Genomic DNA, 21974 nt, shown 5'->3' on the forward strand with positions numbered 1-21974 from the left:
GTAAAATGTTGCACTAAAATTTTAGAAAGAAAAATTACAATACTCAAAGGGTTAGTATGTTATCTATGCCACTTAGGAGATAACTTGAAATAACGAGACAAAATGCAAATTTTATGGATGCATATGTCGATTTCCATGGGTATACAGGACGATGGTCCATATCATGTGTGTGTGTGTTTAATCTTTGTACACAGTAGTATCCAAGTGTTCATGTTTCATCTTAAGGTAGTATGCACCTCGAAAGTGAAAGACTTAAACTTTTGCTCTAACTTTCCTCAAGGAATCTTTCAATCATTCTCCTTCAAAATCAAGAATAAAAATAGGGGGTCACCGTGCAAATTTTGGTACTAGAGAAACAAATTACCCAAGATTTACCGATATTAGAAATTCAAAATGGGCGCCATCCCTGTGTTAACTCTATGGCGAAAACTAAAAATTTTCGAATTTTGAAAAACTAAGCCGAGGAAGAGTTTTCTTTCACCAACAGCTTTAAAATGAACCCCCACATGTGGTATATCAGAAGAGAATTGTAAAAGTTTGAGAGTCCGAATGTCTGTCCCCGAGGTGCGTTCTACCTTAATGAGTCTTTACACGTGATACACGTGAATCATGTATTATATGGACTGATTTAGTCCGAAATAAAGTGAAAAAAAATAAAATAAAATAAAATTGACACACTATAAAATTTGATACATATTTGGTGGTCAATATGCCATTGGTGTACATAGCAGATTGAAGCAATGAATTTCGTGTTAAAATCTATAATACATTTAGGGTTAGGGTCAACATCAAAAGTTTGACGTCAGATTTAATTCCTTCAATTTTAGGAGTGGACTTGACTTCAAAATGACAAATTGTTTGCCAGAAAATTGAAATTCAGAAAAAAGAATATAAGTGTATACTCAATTGAAATCCAACATACAAGAGTTTTGAAACGTGTGTATACACCAGTCTAATTCCTAAATGTAAACAGAATCAGTGAAATATTTGACCATCACCACATCCACACAGGAAGAATCAATATTGGCTTTCACCAACACTAAATTTGTTCTCACTGTAAGCTTTTTCCAAAGAAATAATATATACCAGTAAATAATATACTTTTTAAAATCAATTCAACCCATAAATGCACCGTCATTTGCTTCATTTGACAGAATGAGCCCAATGGTAGAATTTGGTGTAAGCTGATTAAAGTTGTTGGGTCACTGCAAATTTGCATAGGCATATCCATATATGGTAAACAGGGCCCCTCAGCCATGTTCACTCATACAAGAACAGTTACAATGTGAAGTATTGGTGGCGCTTTCTTTATGACTGCCAAGTGAAAATCAGTGATTGGCTACTCGTAATACAATGTGGCTGAATTCCTTTAGCCTGTTCACCCTAATTTCCTGTACGCAGGTCCACAATCAACAGTGATAACAAAGGGTTTGGGCCAAACCACGGTAGTGAAAAGGTTAAGATTTTGAGAGGAGGATGGTGACGGTTAGGGGAAAGCCCATTTACTTTTTATTGATATTTCACACATTTGTGTCACATTGATAAGTAATAATGAAGATAAAAACACAATTGTGTGGAAAACTAACATTTATTGATATAACTGGAAGGCACCAGATTGATGAGTAAAGTACACACTAAAAATATTTCATGATGTGATAAACAATGTTGGCAGTGTTTAGTGTCACTATGTCATCACGAAACGATAAAAACTTCTTATACGGTTTGAGATAAAATTCAACAATGAAAAAACCGTAGTGTTGGACCGCGAATAAAAATATACACCTCAAAACAGATCAACAGTACATTGGAAGACAGGCTGTCTAGGATGGATGTACCTACATGTTTTGTTGTCCACTTTAAAACACTTTAAAAAATCAACATTTTAAAAGTATTCTCGCGAGGTATTTACAAGAGCTGGTACTACAAAAGCATTATCTGTGCACAAAGACAGTTACCAAGATTAGTAACACAGAATTGTATTTTCACTGGCCACTTTTTTGCATTGTGCAACTGCTCTACCCCGTGGAAATGTCGTAAAATACAATTGAAATTTTAAAAAGATACAACATAAAAATAACAAGAACTGTACAGCTATGCGTTCTGAGAAAATTCAATATTACAGGCATTGTTATAAAGCTTATATTGTGTGCGTGAATAATTTCATATATTATAAAAAAACCATGGAAGTGACCAATGACTTTGTTATAAACTAAATATTTGTTACGGAACAAAAATGTGTACTCTGTCTCAGTATTTTATTACTGCAGTCTGGTGCACTTCTCTGAACAATTCTGACACCCAAAAAATTCTAATGTCTGTTGTACCATGCACTTGGCCTATCTGTAACCAACCAGGATGGCATATGTTTGAGATAATGCAAGCTTTCACAGTATCTGCAAATAATTAGCAGGAAATTAAGTAACATAAGCTGGCAATTTTTCAGGATTGCCATGTGTCAATTATACACAAATATGCAACACTGATAAATTGCTTAGTGATCACTGTTGTGCAAAAAGTGCTATTTTATCAATTAGCAAACAGCGATGGTTTGGTCAATTGAGGGTAAATAGAGTAGCATGCTGGATCAGTTGTAAATACTGCTGTAAATTACGGTCTGTATGGGTGTTAGTGGAATATCTTATATTAGCTGGCTATTTTGCAAAAGGATTTACAGAGCTGGCTAACTAGCAAATGTGTCACAATTTGTTTGCTGTGAAACTAACTGTACAGCGATAATAGAACTAGTTTTCAACACGTGTACATTTTAATGGCAAATTACTTTGCAAATATGTTCAAACAGTGATAACGTTACAGAAATGTCAAATTAGCCATCCGCGTAAAAGGACAGAGCTGGCTAACTTGCAAACGCACAATACGAGATGGTCTGACCACATTTTCCTATGTGTGTAACTTTGCAAACACCAAACAAAACTTGCAGGTTACACAAAAAATGCGACTTTGCTGCCTACACTGTCAAAAAGCTGCATCAAGATACAGTGCAAGCTAAGAGGACAGTAAAGAATGTGACGCTGACAGAAAAAAAGATGATGATCAAACAGTTGTTTTCACAATGTCAATAATGATATTTACATGTGCATGTTCATGGTCACTAACCACTTCACCTGCCACACTCAAATCAAAATACTGAACCTCATAAAATATATATGTTTCTCTTCACACAGTTTGGTCTCACTTTTTAATATCTACTATTAATGCAGCTCTCCCAAGGAATAAAGATTTTGTGACGTCTGTGGCACCTATGTTATCGAAAAAGTACAGTATGACGTGGATGCCAAAGGCAGAAATGGTGTTTTATATATAATATCAATGCACACAGCCCAAGGGTTTCAAAAAAAGTGTGATTCATTGTTGATCTGTCTACTCATGGCAGTGGGATTACACATCAAGCTTATGTTCATCTTTTTTTCTTAAATATTACCACAGGGTAGGGACATAGGTAATAGAGAAACCAATACTCTAGACTTATGATGTACGTATTATGAGCTATGCATACTATGGGTTGGGGCGTGCCATCTAGCTGCATGGCTGTTTTCATTTCAAAATGCCTTATTTTCAAGGGGAAAAAAGTGTAACGTAACATTTCATTAAAAATCTGTTTACAAAATGTTGAAATGTTTTAACACCAATGCTTTTCTGTGTGCGTGAAGTTTTCTAGGAACGGCTTTGTTGGAACTTTAAGCTGACAGCTGTATGAATGTGGCTGATTGAAAATTTGTGTGTTACATCCATTTTATATTGAAGTCGTATAGCCTAGAAAATCTCAACTCAGAAGTCATTACATCAGTGTTATCAAAACACATTCACGGGGCATGCACACTTTAACACAAACACCTCTATGCAACCTTGCATAAGTCCTCTTCTAGCAAAATCAACCCTCTTGAACTAACGCTGCTTAAGTGATTGTCAAAAGACACCCTAGTTTTCTGGAAATAGATCTACTTTTGAGAGCTATAAAATACCTGCAAAACATTAAAAACAAGCACTAGCTAGTAACATCATCATCTCTTCCTAGATACAACAAAATAGCACATATTATCACGAGATGACGTGAAATTTCTACAAAGTGAGCTTCAAAATTAAAATCAACAAAATGTCTTGAGGTCTAAAAAATTCCTTGAAGATACAAATCATGTTTATTAAAACTATATCAAACATTTGCTGCAAAATCTAAAACTAAAAAACCAATCTGTTGGTTTTTCCATATACAAATATATGTACATTGCAAGTTAACCCAAATTACAGTTTCACTAATGGAAAAACAATGTGTTTTTTTTGTTTTGTTAATTTGTGACGCACTCAAAAATAACATATATATATAAGTCCTTGACAAAAAACATGGTGATATAAAATCCCATCTCTGCTCATCAGATTTCTACAATCCACTGCGGCAAACACTGGGATGAATTGTGCACCGGGACAAAATAAATTATATATATTATGATACACATTTAGGTCTAACACCGAAGTATAGTATCAACTTTGAATATAAACTGACATTCCATAAGGGAAAAAATATGTAATTGTCATGACGATGCTGACATATTGCTTACAGTATCAGTGTCTTTGGCAGTCTGTACTGGATGATAGTTGATCACATGTAAAATATGGAAGGGTCTATATTATAATTATTTCTTCTGAATGAAATACATTGACTTCTGTGATCTTACACTGTGAAAGAAATAAAGTCAATTCTATGGACTAAAAATTCTTATGATTTTCATGCGGAAAATTTTCAACTAAACTGATATGCATGTGTTTGTTTACTCAGAACTTCAAAATGGTCCCTGTATTATGATGAATAATTTCTCATAAAACATGGTGAAAGCACAGGATAAACAGTTCAAAAGACCCACTCGATCTAACAATATACATGTCTCTTTTTTATATTTTATGTGTTATACCTTTTTATCATTTTATCAGTTTGCTTAAACAACATTTGGAATATTATTATCAATACATCACACCAATACTAAGGTGCCCTTAAAAGTCTTGAGAAAAAAAATTTTCCACCAAAAATTGCAAAATTTGTTCTTCAATGAAACATCTTGTTCATGAAAGGAGTCAAATAATTCCTAAACTAATGCCCCATCTGACAGTGCCCTCTATGGGAGCTCAATGGTGCCTTCATAGTTTAACACAAAAGAAATATTTTAAAAATTTTGCTGTCCTTGTTCGCTGTACATGACCCTGTCAAACTAAATCACCAAATGTAAATGGTTAAAACAAACATGCAAGGTGAAAGGTTAACTTGGACCAATGGCAGCACATCTGTCATGCCTGAGGATAACTTTGACCAATGGCAGCACATCTCTTATTGAGGAGGAGACCTCTGACCAATGGCAGCGCATCTTTGATTGAAGATTATAACTTGTGCAATTGTCAAAGTCTCCAATGGCATATCTTTCACTAGAGATGGGCAGTGTACATTGAAGTAAATTTACACGACAGAACTTACATGGAAATAATGATTCTCTTTGTCATTTTTACTGAAAATTGTGACCTACAGAGTTTTAATACTGTTTTTTTGAGTTAAAGCTCAGTGCAAGTATGCAAAGCAAATACATAATCTTCAAGCATGAATATATGCTTTCATAAAAAAATTTACGAACTGCTATTCAAGAAAGTTTTTCGACACACATACCGCCCATGTAGTGCTTAAGCTAATCAAGGTGAGGTACGGTACCAGACTCAATGGCTATTCACTTATTTCATCAATAGGAGTGTCCATATTCAAATGTTCAACTCTGAGTAAAACTAACACTAGCTTTCTAGCACTTCCAGACTCTCTAAAAGATTTTTTTTCTTTTGTACAGTGTGGTAATAATGGTGGTTACTAGTACAGAGGGTATAGACTGTATAGCAACGGCAATAAGACTACAGAGAAACTATACATTGGCAAGGGACGCAATGCTGTCACATAAACACCTGTAGGCATTGCAGAAACTGAACATTACCGATGCCTAATTGGAGCCATAAGCTGGAAGGGGGACAGAAATCTAGGACACCCGTAGCACACAATTCCTAGCTCTATCCATTTGGCTTGTAACCCTTTCACCACCATTGTCAGGTACATAGGTTAAACTTTGCAATTATAGAACACAACTGGAATTGCCAAAACCATTTTGGTAAAAGGGTTAAAAATCTTGGATTAACAGGAATCCTAGACTGATCTAAAAGCAAGGCAACCAAATACACTCAGCACTTCTAATGTCCATGTAAGGAAACATGGACAATAAGAAATGTCTCACTTGGATCTTTTGAAAGAACCACAATGTGGAAAAGATTTTTTCTCTTCACCGAAAAAAGCATGTAGCTGCTTTAAAATGATGGTGGAAATTAACTTGATCAAACTCAGTCTGTCTATGAATATTCTGCTCTGCAATGTCATAAAGGCAAGATATTTCAATGCTGAATGATGGCGTGTAGCTGCTTTGAATGCTGTCACAACCAAATCCCAATGTGTCTCAACACACTACTAGACAAGCTTTCTCCTCTTGTATGAATCGGCATAGTGGCCTCCTAGACCTTGAGAGTGCTGTCCTACGTATCCAGTCTCGGGACTTGGCTCTGGCGAGGGCAGTATGTGGGATGCACTCCGCTTCTGTCCAGCGACGGGAGTAGAAATGATCTACGAACGGTGGAAAAAACATTCAGAAAGCAATGAATAAAAGAGACATGACAATATTACTGCATTATACTGTAGAATCATTGCTCAAGAAGCAAAATTTTAATATGACAGAATTTTTGTGGAGTTTCAACAGAGAGGAAAGTGTCATTAGACAGAAAGTTACATGAGCCAGAGAAATAGTAACTATCTTCATTCGTCACATCTAAGCTACCAAGTGACAAATGGTTTCTTAAAAACTTTACACGAAAATTCATCATTGTTAGTGAGTGACAGAAACATTACATGTAATTTGATATTTTTCTTCTTTAGATAAACAAACAAAAGCAGCCATTCATACCTGTGGAGTGTACGCTGGACCACTATAACTGGTCAGCAAGGTCTCTGCTGGATTTGGCATGTACGCAGGTGATGTCCAGGGGTCAGGGAAGTAGGTCGTGTTGGTAGCAGCAGCAGCAGCTGCAGCGGCTGCAGCAGCACTGGCTTGGTACGGGTCTGAGGCGAACATGGTGGTTGATGTCTGTACACCAGCTTGACTCTGAGATTGCTTCTGTAGGGGGATTCAAACGATGAAACATTGTACATGTCAAATGAAAGGTATCAGAAGGGGAGATGTACCAGTGGAGGCGAGTTTCATACAAGTATGTTATAAACTTGTCATTTCACATGATATCAACATCCATAGACGACTGAAGACAAAAATCAATTTCTAGAGCCTTTTGTAGAGTTTGGCTGACAGATATATATATATATTATAGCTGAAGACAGAGTTAAAGAAAAAATTCAGTACAGAAATGTCAAGGGAGTAGTGTTTCTAGAACCAAACTCACAGACAATACTCAAGTTTTCTCATTCCTGGTATTTTCACGTAACATCTCTTAACACTTTGAGTGCCAAAGTCAAATTTTGCCGCCTTTATAAAACGTAACAAAGACAATTTTTTCAGATTTTTTCCTAATTTTTGATCAAAAACTGTAGCCAATGAAAAGTAATGTCCATTTGGTTCAAAATCATCAAAAAAATTACACAAAATTCATAAAAATTAGTAAAATTTACACAAAAAGTTTGGCGGGAAAATTTACCGCACTCAAAGGGTTAAGCACACAACCTGGCAACCATTTCACATTGCACACTTGAGTTGCCTTCTTTCAGCCCACGCTGGTTACCTTATTATGTTTCATGTAAGAAATTATATATGCCATTTCCTCACTGAAATACAGTATGAACATTCAGACATGTAAACTGCAAGCGGTTCTCCTTTCACTGTGTTTACATTCAAACTAGGGTAATGAAATTACCATGCATCATATTGGGTTGACTGATCATCTGGAGATGATCGTTCAACCGAGAATGAGTCTACATGCAAGGCAGCGGAGTAAGGTAACAGCTGCTCATCTAAGAACAATATGCAGTTATTATATTTCACAGACGGAACATTTCACCAATCAAACAGAACCAACTCATCAATCAATCAATCTATCAGATAGATCCATCAAAAGAAACTATAAACCGCCAAAATCCACTGCACTCAAAGGCACTGAACAAGTAAAGAAAGAGACCAGGCTTACGGTAGATTGCGTCTCAGGACAGATATTCAGACTATCAATTTTTTCCATACTTTCTGGTATACCAGTTGTGGAAGCTCATATTAAAACCCTTGGAGTAAGAAAGTTTCCACCAAATCAAAACTTATTTTTTTCCAATGGAGTTAACACAGGAATGCAGCAATTTTTGAATTTCAAATATTGGTAAAAGTTAAAACATTTGTTTCTAGAGTACAAAACTTTGCTCAGTGACCCCTGATTTTTATTCTTGATTTAGTGAGAGAATGATTAAAAGTTTCACTGAGGAAAGTTTGAGCAAAAGTTTGTCTTTCACTTCTGAGGCGCATACCACCTTAAAGCCTTTCCTATGACTGATTGAGTTGATTACTGACAAAGTCCTAGTGGAAAACTTAAATATGAGACGACCTGCCCTCTTGAAAGAGCATCACCTATAGGATTTCAGGTTGCACTGTGTGCTGTGAAACAGCATCACCTATAGGATTTCAGGTTGCACTGTGTGCTGTGAAACAGCATCACCTATAGGATTTCAGGTTGCACTGTGTGCTGTGAAACAGCATCACCTATAGGATTTCAGGTTGCACTGTGTGCTGTGAAACAGCATCACCTATAGGATTTCAGGTTGCACTGTGTGCTGTGAAACAGCATCACCTATAGGATTTCAGGTTGCACTGTGTGCTGTGAAACAGCATCACCTATAGGATTTCAGGTTGCACTGTGTGCTGTGAAACAGCATCACCTATAGGATTTCAGGTTGCACTGTGTGCTGTGAAACAGCATCACCTATAGGATTTCAGGTTGCACTGTGTGCTGTGAAACAGCATCACCTATAGGATTTCAGGTTGCACTGTGTGCTGTGAAACAGCATCACCTATAGGATTTCAGGTTGCACTGTGTGCTGTGAAACAGCATCACCTATAGGATTTCAGGTTGCACTGTGTGCTGTGAAACAGCATCACCTATAGGATTTCAGGTTGCACTGTGGCATATATGGCAGCAACATATCATGGAAGTAAAGTAAGCGATGTGCAGATATTAAATTAATCAAGTCAAATATGTGACAATGGACAGTGACATGAAGAGGTCTGTACTGAAGTGAGTTGATGCTAATTTTGTATTTGTGTTTGTTTCTATTGGAATGCTATTAAACTGAACATTATGGTGACAGTATGTTTTTATGCACATTGAAGTTGAACCATTCAGTTGACTAAAATACATTTGACGTACCAGAGTAATATGACACAAAAGTTTCAAAATGGAGTACTACAGTTAATATCCTAGCTGACCAGGTGTTCCAGGTATTATGACACCACTGACAGTTTATCCTTCAATTTTAACGGCCAGTAGCTGTAACTTTTGATGAATTTTTCACATTTTTGTTTTTAAGTGAAATACAGGTTCTTGTCCTCCCAAATCATCTTGAGATACACAGTATTCAGCTTGTCAACTCAGTCTGTACATGTGTAGACCCCATTATTACTGTAGGCTAGTAAATTCTGGTCTAGACTAGAATTCTAGTGTAACCAATACAATGCCTTACACAGATTAGACACTGTCTTGACAAGCTAAATAGTAGATGTTCATAGTCGGTGTTTCAACATGCTTTGGGAAGTAGACAAAGAACGTGCAACTGACATAAAAGACAAAAATGGAAGGAAAAAATTATCTGAAGTCACAGCTCACAGCCTGCAAAGAAAACACTCACCTGCATAAACTTATTGATGTAGTCATAGGCTTGCTGAGCAGCGTGTGAAACACCATACTGTGCTGCGGCTTGCTGACTGGCATCTACAGCCTGTGCCTGTGTGATGCTGTAGCCATTCTGCATCTGCTGTGCTAGATACTGGTTGAGCTGTTCCCCATACGCCTGTTGGTATTGGTCCAATGCACTTCCCTGTGGAAGGAAAAAGACACATATTATAATGAATGACATGTCCCACTGAAACATGGAAGTCCGAGTTTCCAAGAAACCTTACAACCCAGTTGGCTTTAAGTTGAAAAGTAGAATGCACCTCAGCGACAGATATTCAGACACTCAAACTTTTACAATAATCTTTTATCCTACCATTTAAGATGGCTCATTATGTGAAGCTTATGGAGTATATAAAGTTTTCACCACCTTAGTTTTGTGAAAATAGGCAATTTTATTTTCCCCTATAGTGCTAGAGTTAACACACTTTGGATTTCAAATATCAGTAAATATTGGGTAATTTGTTTCTCCAGGACCAAAATTTGCATGGTGACCCGTTTTTATTTTTGATTTTGAAAGAGAATGGTTGAAAGTTTGCTTGAGGAAAGTTTGAGCAAAAGATTAAATCTTTCAATTTCGAGGCGCAAACTACCTTCAAGTTATGTTGTCAGTGCAAGCCAATGAAAATTACGGCTAGCATGATAATTTATACTTTGATATACTTATAAATTAAAATGAATGAAAACCTGGTGCATGAAACAGAATAAAACTGTCTACCACATCTACATATATGGCAATTACACGGTTCTCAGATGTTTCGCAGCTTTGCCGCTTTACTAGCAATGCATATCCTACTGTAAAGAGACTCTCAAACAAGAGAGAAAACAATGCACCAAACTTACACAGGGTGAAAAAAATACAAATCTACTATTGAGCTTTGTTGCATGTTACATGATAATATACTAAGGTATCATTTTTAATACAGGCGTTTTATATTGTCATATTTTGTAATTTATGTATATATGTTTGTCACTGGTAATTGCCCAAATTGGGATGATAAAGATTGATTGATTGATTGATTGACGACTGATTGACATTATATTTGTCCTGCTATTGCATTACTGAGCAGTGACATATGGGAGGGCAATGGCTGATGAAAGAAATAACAGATTGACGGTACATGTACATGTACAGGTAAATTTATAATAATAGTATTTTTAAATTATATAAATGATACTTTAAGCACATTATCAATATCACTTTAATATTCTTGTTTCACACAGCAGTACAGCATAAGACACAAGATGTTGCAGTTGAGTTTCTGATAGAGCTGAACTGATATGCTTGATGGTATGACATGACAAAATGTTGATATCAGGTCATCATCAGTCTTTTATCACATCCACAAACCAGGATTTGATGCCAAAAAATCTGCGAAGATGTATTATGTATTATGATGTATTATTCAATTTTAACAAAACCATCCTATTTCATTTAACAGAACCACTGAAATCTGATACTGCTATAATAATACCAAAGATTACATTCATAAGATGTAGTTTTCAATGAGGCATCTCCTTTGCATCATATCTTATATAATGGCACAAAAATTACACGTAATGCTGAGAATATAGAAGAGAACTGATAAACTGAAACTGCTGTATCAAAGTGTTATTCTACATTTCTCTGGGCTTAAAAAAAGCTCAGTTTTCAATGTCACTGATACTAACACAGCCAAAGCACAGTGGCCTTTCTGTTTCTTAAATGCGGACAGTACTGAATTTATCGACCAAGTTACATTTTATCTATATCACAATATTTATTATACACATATCGTCAGATATGTTTAATTGTAAACATTAACTAGATTAAGTCATGTACTGACATGAGTGCATAAAATTACTGTTATACAGAATCCATGCAACTCAAAGCACAGACCTTGTGTTCTTTCTAGGGTCACTTTTGATAAATTCATGGACTTTTTCAGCAATTTCCAAGGACTTTTCGAAGTCGAAAATACCATTTTCAAGGTATCCTTTTCATGAAATATCAGTGTAACATATCATTTCACATATTATTTTCATGATATTTTGACAGGCTTATCAATTTTCCATGACTTTCCAGGGCTCAATTTCATTTTCATGGACTTTTCAACGACTTTTCCAGGAAACTTTAAAATGAAATGACCTTCCAAGAGCTTAATACTACCTGTACACGAAACGAGGCATTTGACATGCTGCTCTTGAGTAAAATCATGAGGGGAAATAAATCGCTGCAACATAAAAACCCAAAACTGTAACTTTGATAAGAAGATTAGAACAAAATATATCCTCTTATAATAACACTCTAGCTGCACTGCTTGGTACGAATTAATTTCATTTTAATATACGACAGGGAGCTTGTAATCTGTTTAAAATCTTCCTTCCACATGTTACCTGTGAGAGATTGACATCACGTTATCCCCCCTGATAAAAGATGAAATCACTGAAAAAATCTTTGCAGTCATCAATTCGTCCTGACTCATTTTTTTTTTTCATAGAAGAGTAGCTGCAGCTGTTGAGCTATGCACACACTATTTGGGAAATGACTGTGTTGTTGATTTCCGGCATATGAAGACCACCTAGCTCATGGCTGATTTTTGATGGCTTTTCTGTTCAAAGTGATGAAGTGAGTAGATGCATATCTTCTTAATCTTCCGCTACTTACTCAACAAATGACGGCTTAACCTTGTCACTATAATTCTCCCATACATTTCAACAGTGTTGTAATACGCCTGCTTGTGCACAGACAATGAGGTAACAGCCCCCTCATGTCATTTTAATATCATAGCAAGGAATGGCATATTACTAGTTATTTGACCTTGGCTTTGAAAGTCAAATAAACTAGACGACCAAAACCAGTCACAACGTTGTGATTAGTGCTCCATAATTCAAATGTTACGAAGAGATGGGGTTGCACAGCTTGGCAAGCTGAAATGGCTACCCAGACCGCTAGTTATTTTTTTATGGGTACACACGACCTAACTGACAGCCTCCTGGCAGCAGCTCTATTATGAGATGACGCAAATGCATATCATTATCAGGATGAACTGGCTAAATCCTAATAAATAATGCCATAGCAGGTATTATCTTGACCTTTGAAGTACCGACACAGTATAACACATTTGCACATTGTGAAAGTAAATATGATGATGCTATCAGATGCGCACAAAAACATTCAAGCAGAGAGTGGTTTGTGATAGTGCATGGCTGTGTTAGCTATACCGCCACCAATCTACATTACTTACAAACTCAGATTAATTCACCACCATGTACGTGTGAATACATGGGTGTATGTGTGCTATGAATGAGAAACAGAAACTAACTTGACTGGTGTCCTGCGGTTGTTGGTATTGTTGACACCACTGGTGTACTTGACTTTGGTACTAAAATGTAAAGAAACAGTTTCCTTTTCGCTTTACCATTCTTTCATTGAGGTAAAATTCTATTCATTATTTCCCTCTAAAAATCATGACACACACTTGTTTAATCACACAGCGGGTTTAACATAACAAAGCACTGGTTGAGCTGCAATACAAAATACATTTACCTAACTTACACTAGTCTTGAAAATAAGCATATGCTCTTGTGTTGCACTGTTGGATTTCAAAAGTCATTTTGAAGTCTACAAATCTGCCTGTGTTGGACATCGAAACTACAAGTAGTTATACGTTTTCACCAAAGGTAATATGTAATGGTGGAGTAAATTTTGCTCTCAGTCAGAACCATCGACGTACAAATCACTGCCCCAAAGTTGTTTATGTTCAAAAGATACTGAAATGGGTAGGCTTTGTACATGGAGGTGGTGTAAGGCAAGATTACCTCCATGGCTTTGTATGAACTGGTAATTTTCAAGTAGCAGCATGTTTGGATATATTTTTAATTCATATCCTAAGTACTGAAACTATAACACCGTGGCAAATTGTATGTAAATCCATTTGTTACGGTATGGTATGGCATAGAAGTCCATAAACAGCTGTATTTGTCAATTGTTGCCGGACAACAGAAATCTTAGCACCTGGAAACATGCAATAATATCATGGCAACCATCCACAATACAAGCCCCATGCATGTATAACCCTATGTTCCACAAATTCATCTGTCTAATAGTATGTTGTCACCGACATTCATACACATACAATACATGACAAGAACCACACAAACGGCCTCATCTGCCAACCCCCTTCCCATCACTGCACTGTGCATATGTGAGATCAACCCCTGTGCAACACACCTGATGATCATACTGTGTTTGTGGCGCTGCTACTGCCGCCGGTGGTGAATGCTGTTGAGGTTGCTGCTGCACATGCTGCTGGGGTGGGCTTTGATTTGGTAGGCTCTGAAAGATAAAAAGCAAGCAAGGAATTTCACCCAATGATCGCTGATGGTTGGACCCTGTGCCAAGGAATGTTAGGGAGAAAAATTCAAACATTTGTATTCATATGCCAAAGACAGGACAACATCACATAAAACAGTCATGGCCCCTCTGAAAAAGCAAGGTGTAAGCGAAATATGGAATTAATGGGATCCCAGGAAAGTGGTTTTCGTATACATGTATACTGACAATTTTGTGTACATCTTTGAAATAGGTTTTCATGACCTTACATGTATTCTCAAGTAATCCATGTGTTCTAGAGATGATGAATGCCTTAATTATATTCTACAGAGTACAGAGCTAAGATTTGCTCAGGGGGAGAACACAAATACCCACTTTTTACATCTTTTAATTATTGATCATCAATCGCACAGAATATTCCATGAGTATATTGTGTAGTTTTTCTGCTTTTTGATGTTCTCCTAAATCTCTGGTATGCCCAAATGCTGATGATTAGCTATATTTATTTCATGCTAAATTTTCCTCAAGGAAGGGAATTACTGACGGTATTAAAGTGTTGTATGACATATACTTGTCTCAATTCATGACGGCAGCCCATTGCTAATGCACATAAAAACAAGGTAAAACCCAGAAAAACTCCATTCACACCTGGTGAACAAGATTTTCAACATTAACTGGAACGTAAGCAGCTTGTATTAGTCCTATATGAAATTCAATATAGAGACTGTAGCCTAGTGATAATCAGTTGACTGAGATTTGCCTGCAGGGTGCATACTAGGTATGATAATACAGTAAAAGTCTGTGAAGATTACCTGTAAGCTGGTGGTGACAGCTGGGGGAACATGGCCCAGCAACCCCGTTTTTGGCTTCGTCGTCATGACTCCATTGCTTGTTGAGGTGACTGGCGGGCTAGTAGAGGCCTGGGGCTGTGGCGCACCAGTCAGAGCAGCTATGTACGCCGCTTGGGTCTGTACCAGTGCTGCGGTGGCAGGGTCACCCAGGAGGGAAGGCTTGGCCGCCGAAGAGTTCAGTTTCTGCTGCTGCTGTTGCAACTGGTTGATCAAGTTCTGCTGCGCCTGAGCCACCGCCTGCAAGTAGGTCACATTGGGGGCTGCTGCAGCTCCTGCTGCAGGCGCTGGTGGTGTGGGTGTCGCAGTCAGGGTTAAACCATTGCTACTGAGGGGTGTGCTGTTCAGCTGAGCAGCGGCAGCATTTCCATTTCCGAGAATCAGTTTCTCAGCCATGTTCACTTGGTTTCCGATGCCATTGGTTCCGTTGCTGGGTCCGGTACCCAGGAGGGGTATCTTCTTGGTGGGGCCTGCTGCAGTTGGGACCTGTTGCACCTGTTGCTGCATCTGCTGCTGCTGCATCTGAAGTTGCATTTGCTGCTGTTGCTGCATGGCTAGGAGCAACGTCATAGGGTTGTTCAGACTTGCTGCTACAGAAAGTGGAGCTCCCATCATATGTGACTTGCCAACCTGTGTGATTGGGGGGAAAAATCAAATTAGGATACACACAAAAAACTACATACTGCATTTCAAATTAAACATTACACTCACCATAGACCTCCAGTGATTTGTAAAACACTGGTATCACTATGGCCAGAAATGTACACAAGTACATTAAACGCCTGCACATAAAACAAAATCAGATTCAAAGATTTTCCATACTGCATTTCACACTAGGCTATCTGACTTCTAAATCCACAAGAATTTACAGTGAAACAGAATCAGACAAGCAAACTCAATAGCTAAGAGAACTTTGTAATTAGGGCACATTTTCAAGAGAAAAGGTCTATTCTCAGGGGGCTACAGAAACAAAGACTACTGAGTTATATAAATTTGGAGGTGTAAAAGTCTAGCTCTATGACTATGGAAAGTGGGAGATTTTAGATCATACAGTTATACAGTATTTAACTTTCATGGACCATTCCATACATACTTGGAACAGTAAACAGTAACTTATAGTCGTTTTTGCTGTATAAGATACATGTTCAATTCAACTCTACACTACCTGACTAGCGGTAATATCAGAGTCTTGTCTTTCCTTGGACACTGTGTTGTATGCCTGCCTAGGAGGGGTAGGAAGCAGTGCTGGCTTCTTTCTCTTTCTGCCTGACTGGTTTTTACAACTAATCTGAGCTGTGTCTGTCTTGGTCTGATCCTTCATTGGATGCCCTGCTACTTTTTCTGAGGATTTTTGCATTCCTTGATCGATTACTCTGTATTGTTCCTGACTCGGCCTTGTACTCATATGAATAAACGGCTCGTGGTGATGAGTTGGTAGCTGAGCCAGCTTGCTTGCTTGGAATCGCTTGTCTTGCAAAAGTTGCTGACACGGAAGAGAATGAAGGTGACTGGCTAACAGGGGATCTGGTTGAATCTGCAGCTGACTAGGTGGTATGGAATTGGGACGAAGTGGGGGAAGACTGTTTGGCATGTGACTTGGACTGGGTTGATTTGGACTCGTGAGATGTATGGGTACACCTGGATGATTGGGTAAAAATGGGTTGGCAGGGAGTTTGTCTTCACTGACTAAGCTTGGTCGCTGACCTGGATGGAGCTGAGTAGATGGCGATGGGAATATAATGGGTTGATTTGGACCAGGTACAAATGGTGGCATACGCGGCAGATGCTGGCTCACTTGAAACGGTTGCCGTGAAGTCTGTTGTTGGAGGACTTCATTATGCTGTTGATGGCAGACGGGGGAGTTTTTCAACATGGGTTTCAGCTGGGGTTGGCTAGAATGAAAAGGTCTCTGCTGAACTTGAGGCTTCACTTTAGGTTGGCCGGCGGGGAAAGATCTTGGCTGAAGATGACCCATGAGGAAACTTGGTAAGAATTGATCTGAAGCACGGGACTCGTTAATTGGCACACCATGACCACACTGTGGTCTATGCAGCAAACTTGTTGGATTCATAGAAACAGCTTTGTGAGGAGACACATCTACAGTCCCTGCTGGGTCCACTACTCTAAATGACACTCTATTGGCCGACGGCTGTGCTATCGGATTTGCCGGACTGTCTACACTTTCACTGACTGCTTTCACAAGTGGTACAATGCTATCTTCACTATCTAACTTTGTAATGGCTGCTGGTCTAAGTAGTTTACCACTTGATTCGGGATATTTCATACCATCACTGAGTTCACTTTGTTCTAGCTGTTTACAGAGAGAACTGATGATTAAAGAATGCTCTACAACAGAAGATTAAAGAATGATCTCTGCTGAAGGTGTGCTCCAATGACAAATATATTTGGATTTGCAAATTTTTACAATTCTTTTCTGGTCAACCACTTGTGGGGGCTCATTTCAAAGCTCTTCAAGTAACTAGTAAGAAAAAATTTCACCACTTTAGTTTTTTGAAATCAAAAATTTCATTTTTTTCCTTATAGAATTACAAAGGGATGGGGCAGCTATTTTGAATTTCAAATATTGGTAATTGTTAGAAAATTTGTTTCTCTGGAACCAAATTTATTCTTGATTTTGTAAGAGAATGGAGAAGTTCCAGCTACTGTCCCTTTAACTGACCAATTTTATTGTATATCAACTACTAGTATTAACAGAATTTAACAGACCCTTGTCTTGACAAAGCAGCATCTACTGTATTAGAATTAATTTTATTATTGAGGTAGAACCAGAACGCATCTTCAAAATTTTAACTTGAGCTAAAACTTTCCTAAGGAAATTTTAAACTATTCTTTCTCTTTCAACATCAAGAATTAAAATAAGGAATCACCATGTAAATGTTGGTAGTTGAGAAACAATTTCCCTAAAATTCACAGAGATTTGAAATTCAAAATGGCCGCTATCCTTGATAACCAATACAGGGAAAACTTAAATTTTCAATTTTCACAAGAAACGAGATTGTGAAAACTTGACGTAACTCTACAACCTTCAAAATGACTCCATAGAAGTAGCATACCAGCAAAAGTACCAAAAGCCTGAATATCTATCCCAGAGAATTCCTACCTTAAAATACATAGTATAATTGTAAATCTTGGGGGCTATTGTTTATTAGTTATATATTTTGTATACAAAACCTATTTTCCCAAATTTCCCTATACATCAGTCAGACCAAGCTATTGAAATGCATATGGTGATATATGGAAGTCTTGGTGTGAAAGGGTTTCAAACTGCCAGAGCTGGAGTATTGCATCTCTGTTCACGCAAAGAGTCAGATTTCTGATTTTGTCCAAGAGGAAAACTTCAAAGGAGATATTCAAGCTGATATGCACTTATTGATAATCTTAGATCATTTTGTCTGGATCTCACTTAAAGAAACTAGTCCACTCATGTTGTGGGAGAAGTCTGTAGGCTACTGCGCATATTTTCAATTCGAGAGTCAAACTACATGAAATTCACCAAAAATGATAATGGATACTATTATCATTGATATCAATGTAAGGTCTGTGAGGAAAGCCAAAAATGACATCATTGCTTTTCATGCAATGAAGAAAGTGAATGCTGGATCTAATATCTATCTCCTAAACTACCACTCCATAGAAAATGTCATACAGAAAATAATGGTAGCATCTCATTTTATGAAAATTTGTCCCCAAGGCAGACTCTACATCAATGGAACAGATCCTTGAGACGTGACCAATTTACACAATGTCATTTCTTCAAAATCGAGCTGAGTAATTTTTTTACCTTTTCTTTAGGTTGTTGTTGAAACTGATTCTGGAGGTGGGGAGCGACTAACGCCGTTACCATGGAAGTTGCTGCTTGGTTGCCCGGCTGGCTGGCAGGAATGAACGGCAGTGTAGGTGGGGGTCCTAGCAGGCCTGAAATGTCAACACAACAGACATGCCTTTAGACAAAACAGCATAGGAAAATTGATAAAACACAGTGATTTCATGAACTGAATGCAAACTTGAATTTCAGATTTGCACGCTACAAAACTTCATGGGGGGAAAAAAGCTGACCTTAGCATGCAGTCAGTACTAGGATCCACACCGATGTCTGATGTCTTTTTAAAATATTTTTTCCACACTTAGGTTTATAGTGGCATTATCACTGCTGCAAAAATTATTTCTTTGTCAACATTTTCATTGTCCAAATGTAATTTATTACTAAAAACTGCAAATACAGGACCTGAAAATAAATAACCCATGACTCTTTTTACTTTACTAGTGTAAAATATGTACACCACTGGTTAGCTTCTTTTTGTTTTGATATTTTGCATTTTTTGGGGGGAGGGGGAGGGTATGAGATTCCTGTTTTGGACTGTATGTACTTTCTAACACAGGTAGGTGAGTGTCTTGGTTGAGATGGTACTTGATTGATATGCAGCCTACCATACTTGTAGTCTAAACTTGCTGTATCTGAAAGACCTGTTTCTGGTATGCTATGCATACTTTCAGTGATGCAATGTCAAACAAACTGCTGATAACTGACCCACATCTACTTTGAACTATTATACTTCTACCAAACGACGGGATCAAATGGACTGTCTGGACAAAACATGTGCACACTTGTCTTCAATGGAAGAGTACTTTTTCTATATCCTTCCCCCAACATATAAAGCAAAAAAAATTGTCTCTAGAGTTGATGGGTTAGCAGATGACATTTACACTGTTTTCCAGTACAGGTCAAGCTATCCATGGAGTGAATGTACAGGGAAATGAGGCAGTGTCCAGAGTTGAAGGGTCAAGTCAAGTCAAGCTTTGCCATAAACAACCAGGCACCCTATTTCAAATGGGAGAAACCTTCCAATGAGGAGACAACCTAGAAATGTTATGTGTATTTTCATACAGCTGTCCAGATCACCGTTTTCTCTTTTGTGAAGCATTCCCCCATTGGGAGAATTTATCCTAGATGTGAAACATCTAGATGTGTACATGTGTTGGAAAATGTTAATATTTGAATTTTCTGGTCATGACTTTGATGTAAACAAGTAGGAATTGAGATGATCCATGCAGTAGAATACATGTTACATGTATGAAACAATTTATGGTATCTTTTTTACATAAGATATGGCCATTATTGAATAAATTTGGATACATGTAAGGAAAGCAGTGGTGAACTTTTTCAGCACAATGGTAAACCAATCTTCAAATTTGATAAAAAAACATGGTGGTACACTTTTCTGAATGCACCGATGTCTAAAGTCATCTATTTATCCAGAGAAATTCTCACGATCGGAGCGTCACTTTTTCTACCGAACAAGAGACCTTCTCCAATTTGGTCTAGTGTGCTTCGCTGACAAAGTGGATGTACAACGAAACAGAGCATTGTACAGAGTTGAAGGGGTGTACCAAGTGAAATTCATTCCATCTTCCAGTACAGGTCAAGCTTTACCATAGATAAATAACGCATCTGTACCACACTTTGGCAGTACATGAGTTAAATGTTGAAGATTCTTTATAAAATAGCAAGCAAAATACGTCGCCATGAATAAGGTTTGACAGTTTTCTGAACATCTGCTGCACAGTGTCAATAATATAACATTTTAAAATAGACATTCTTTTTACCAATGCAAAATTATTGAGAGTTTGGAGTGGCGACATGCTTATACTTGAAACTCACATAAAAAATTTGAAATCGAGCCAAAAAACAGACATGGGCACCAACCTAGGCTAGCCACATCGGCATATTTTTTCCACACTCACTTGAAAGAAAAAAAATAAGACTGCTAAGCTTGGTAAAAGATATTGGTGACATGAACGGAGTGTGTATTCTGAACAGTGAACTTGTCTTCATCATCTTACTGCGTGTCCAAATTACCACCGCACCTAAATATTCCTGATTTTAATATTTTCATGTTAGATCTTGAATCTTGTGAGCTAGAAAGTAACAGCCATGTCACTGCATAATTTTCGTATGAGACCCAGAATGAAAAACAAATCCAATTTTCTTTTCCTTTTTGACCTTACTTTTCATTCTGTGATTAAAATTTTCTCTCTCTTCTTTACCATTAACATTTCTGAAAATTGGTTTCGCCATGAATTTAGAGATGTACATATTTATCTGAGGATATGTTTAGAATTTCTTGACTCTAAATTATGCAAAAGTTTGATTAAAATTACTAAGTCAACAATTTGAACTCTCTGGCAGTTACCTACAAAAAATGAAGGCAATGATCACTGGCTGACTGGAATTGGATCTCTGTGTTACACACACTACCCAATGTACTCTTCTCTGTACATGAATGATTGTATCTATGCTGTTGTGTATGGATGTGTATTACTTTTTTAATTTCTATGCTTAGTAAATGTACATGAGCTGAAAGCAGGTGTTTATGGCAAAACATAAACATGTACTCCAGTATTTATTTGTATAATATATTTGAAAACATGTCTGGGCTGTATCTAATAATTAGCGATGTGTTAAATGGCAGCTGCAGCTATAAGCATTTCAGCCAAGCTGTGTTCTGTGTGTGGAAAGTGCTAAGTGTAGATGTGTATGTTTCAAATCAATATCTGTGAAAATACACAAGTATCGTTGACTATTATTTGACCATGTACTACATTAGGGTAGGATGATATTTTTGTTTGCATACAAATTACAATGGTTTGAAGGCTGACAATCTTTACAAAAAATAGAAAATGTCACACGATTCATTACAAATACACATTCACAACATTCTGTATTTTTATGTTTGACAGAGTCACTGCAATGCAGCATACAGATTAAGTATTGAAGGATAAAGCAGTAATTCATTGTTGCTGTATAAATTGCAGTTGTTTATATGTAGGGCTTG

At 37.4% G+C, this 21974-nt stretch overlaps 1 protein-coding gene across 2 annotated transcripts in view; it reads right to left on the reverse strand.

Moving 5' to 3' along the window:
* Positions 1–1569: 1569 nt before the first annotated feature.
* Positions 1570–21974, reverse strand: part of LOC139138288 (ribonucleoprotein PTB-binding 1-like) — a 56061-nt gene continuing 35656 nt past the window's right edge. The window contains exons 7-13 of one of the 2 annotated variants that reach the window (XM_070706600.1): positions 18923–19056; positions 15085–15750; positions 14171–14275; positions 13263–13322; positions 9914–10102; positions 6987–7196; positions 1570–6649 (exon numbers count right to left, since the gene is read on the reverse strand). In XM_070706600.1, the coding sequence (XP_070562701.1) occupies positions 6497–6649; positions 6987–7196; positions 9914–10102; positions 13263–13322; positions 14171–14275; positions 15085–15750; positions 18923–19056 (1517 nt within the window). In that variant the 3' untranslated portion in view covers positions 1570–6496. The remainder of the gene's footprint in view (positions 6650–6986; positions 7197–9913; positions 10103–13262; positions 13323–14170; positions 14276–15084; positions 15751–18922; positions 19057–21974) is intronic. The other variant, XM_070706601.1, reaches the window with a different exon arrangement.

Source organism: Ptychodera flava, chromosome 8, assembly GCF_041260155.1.
Source record: "Ptychodera flava strain L36383 chromosome 8, AS_Pfla_20210202, whole genome shotgun sequence".
Lineage (NCBI taxonomy): Eukaryota > Metazoa > Hemichordata > Enteropneusta > Ptychoderidae > Ptychodera > Ptychodera flava.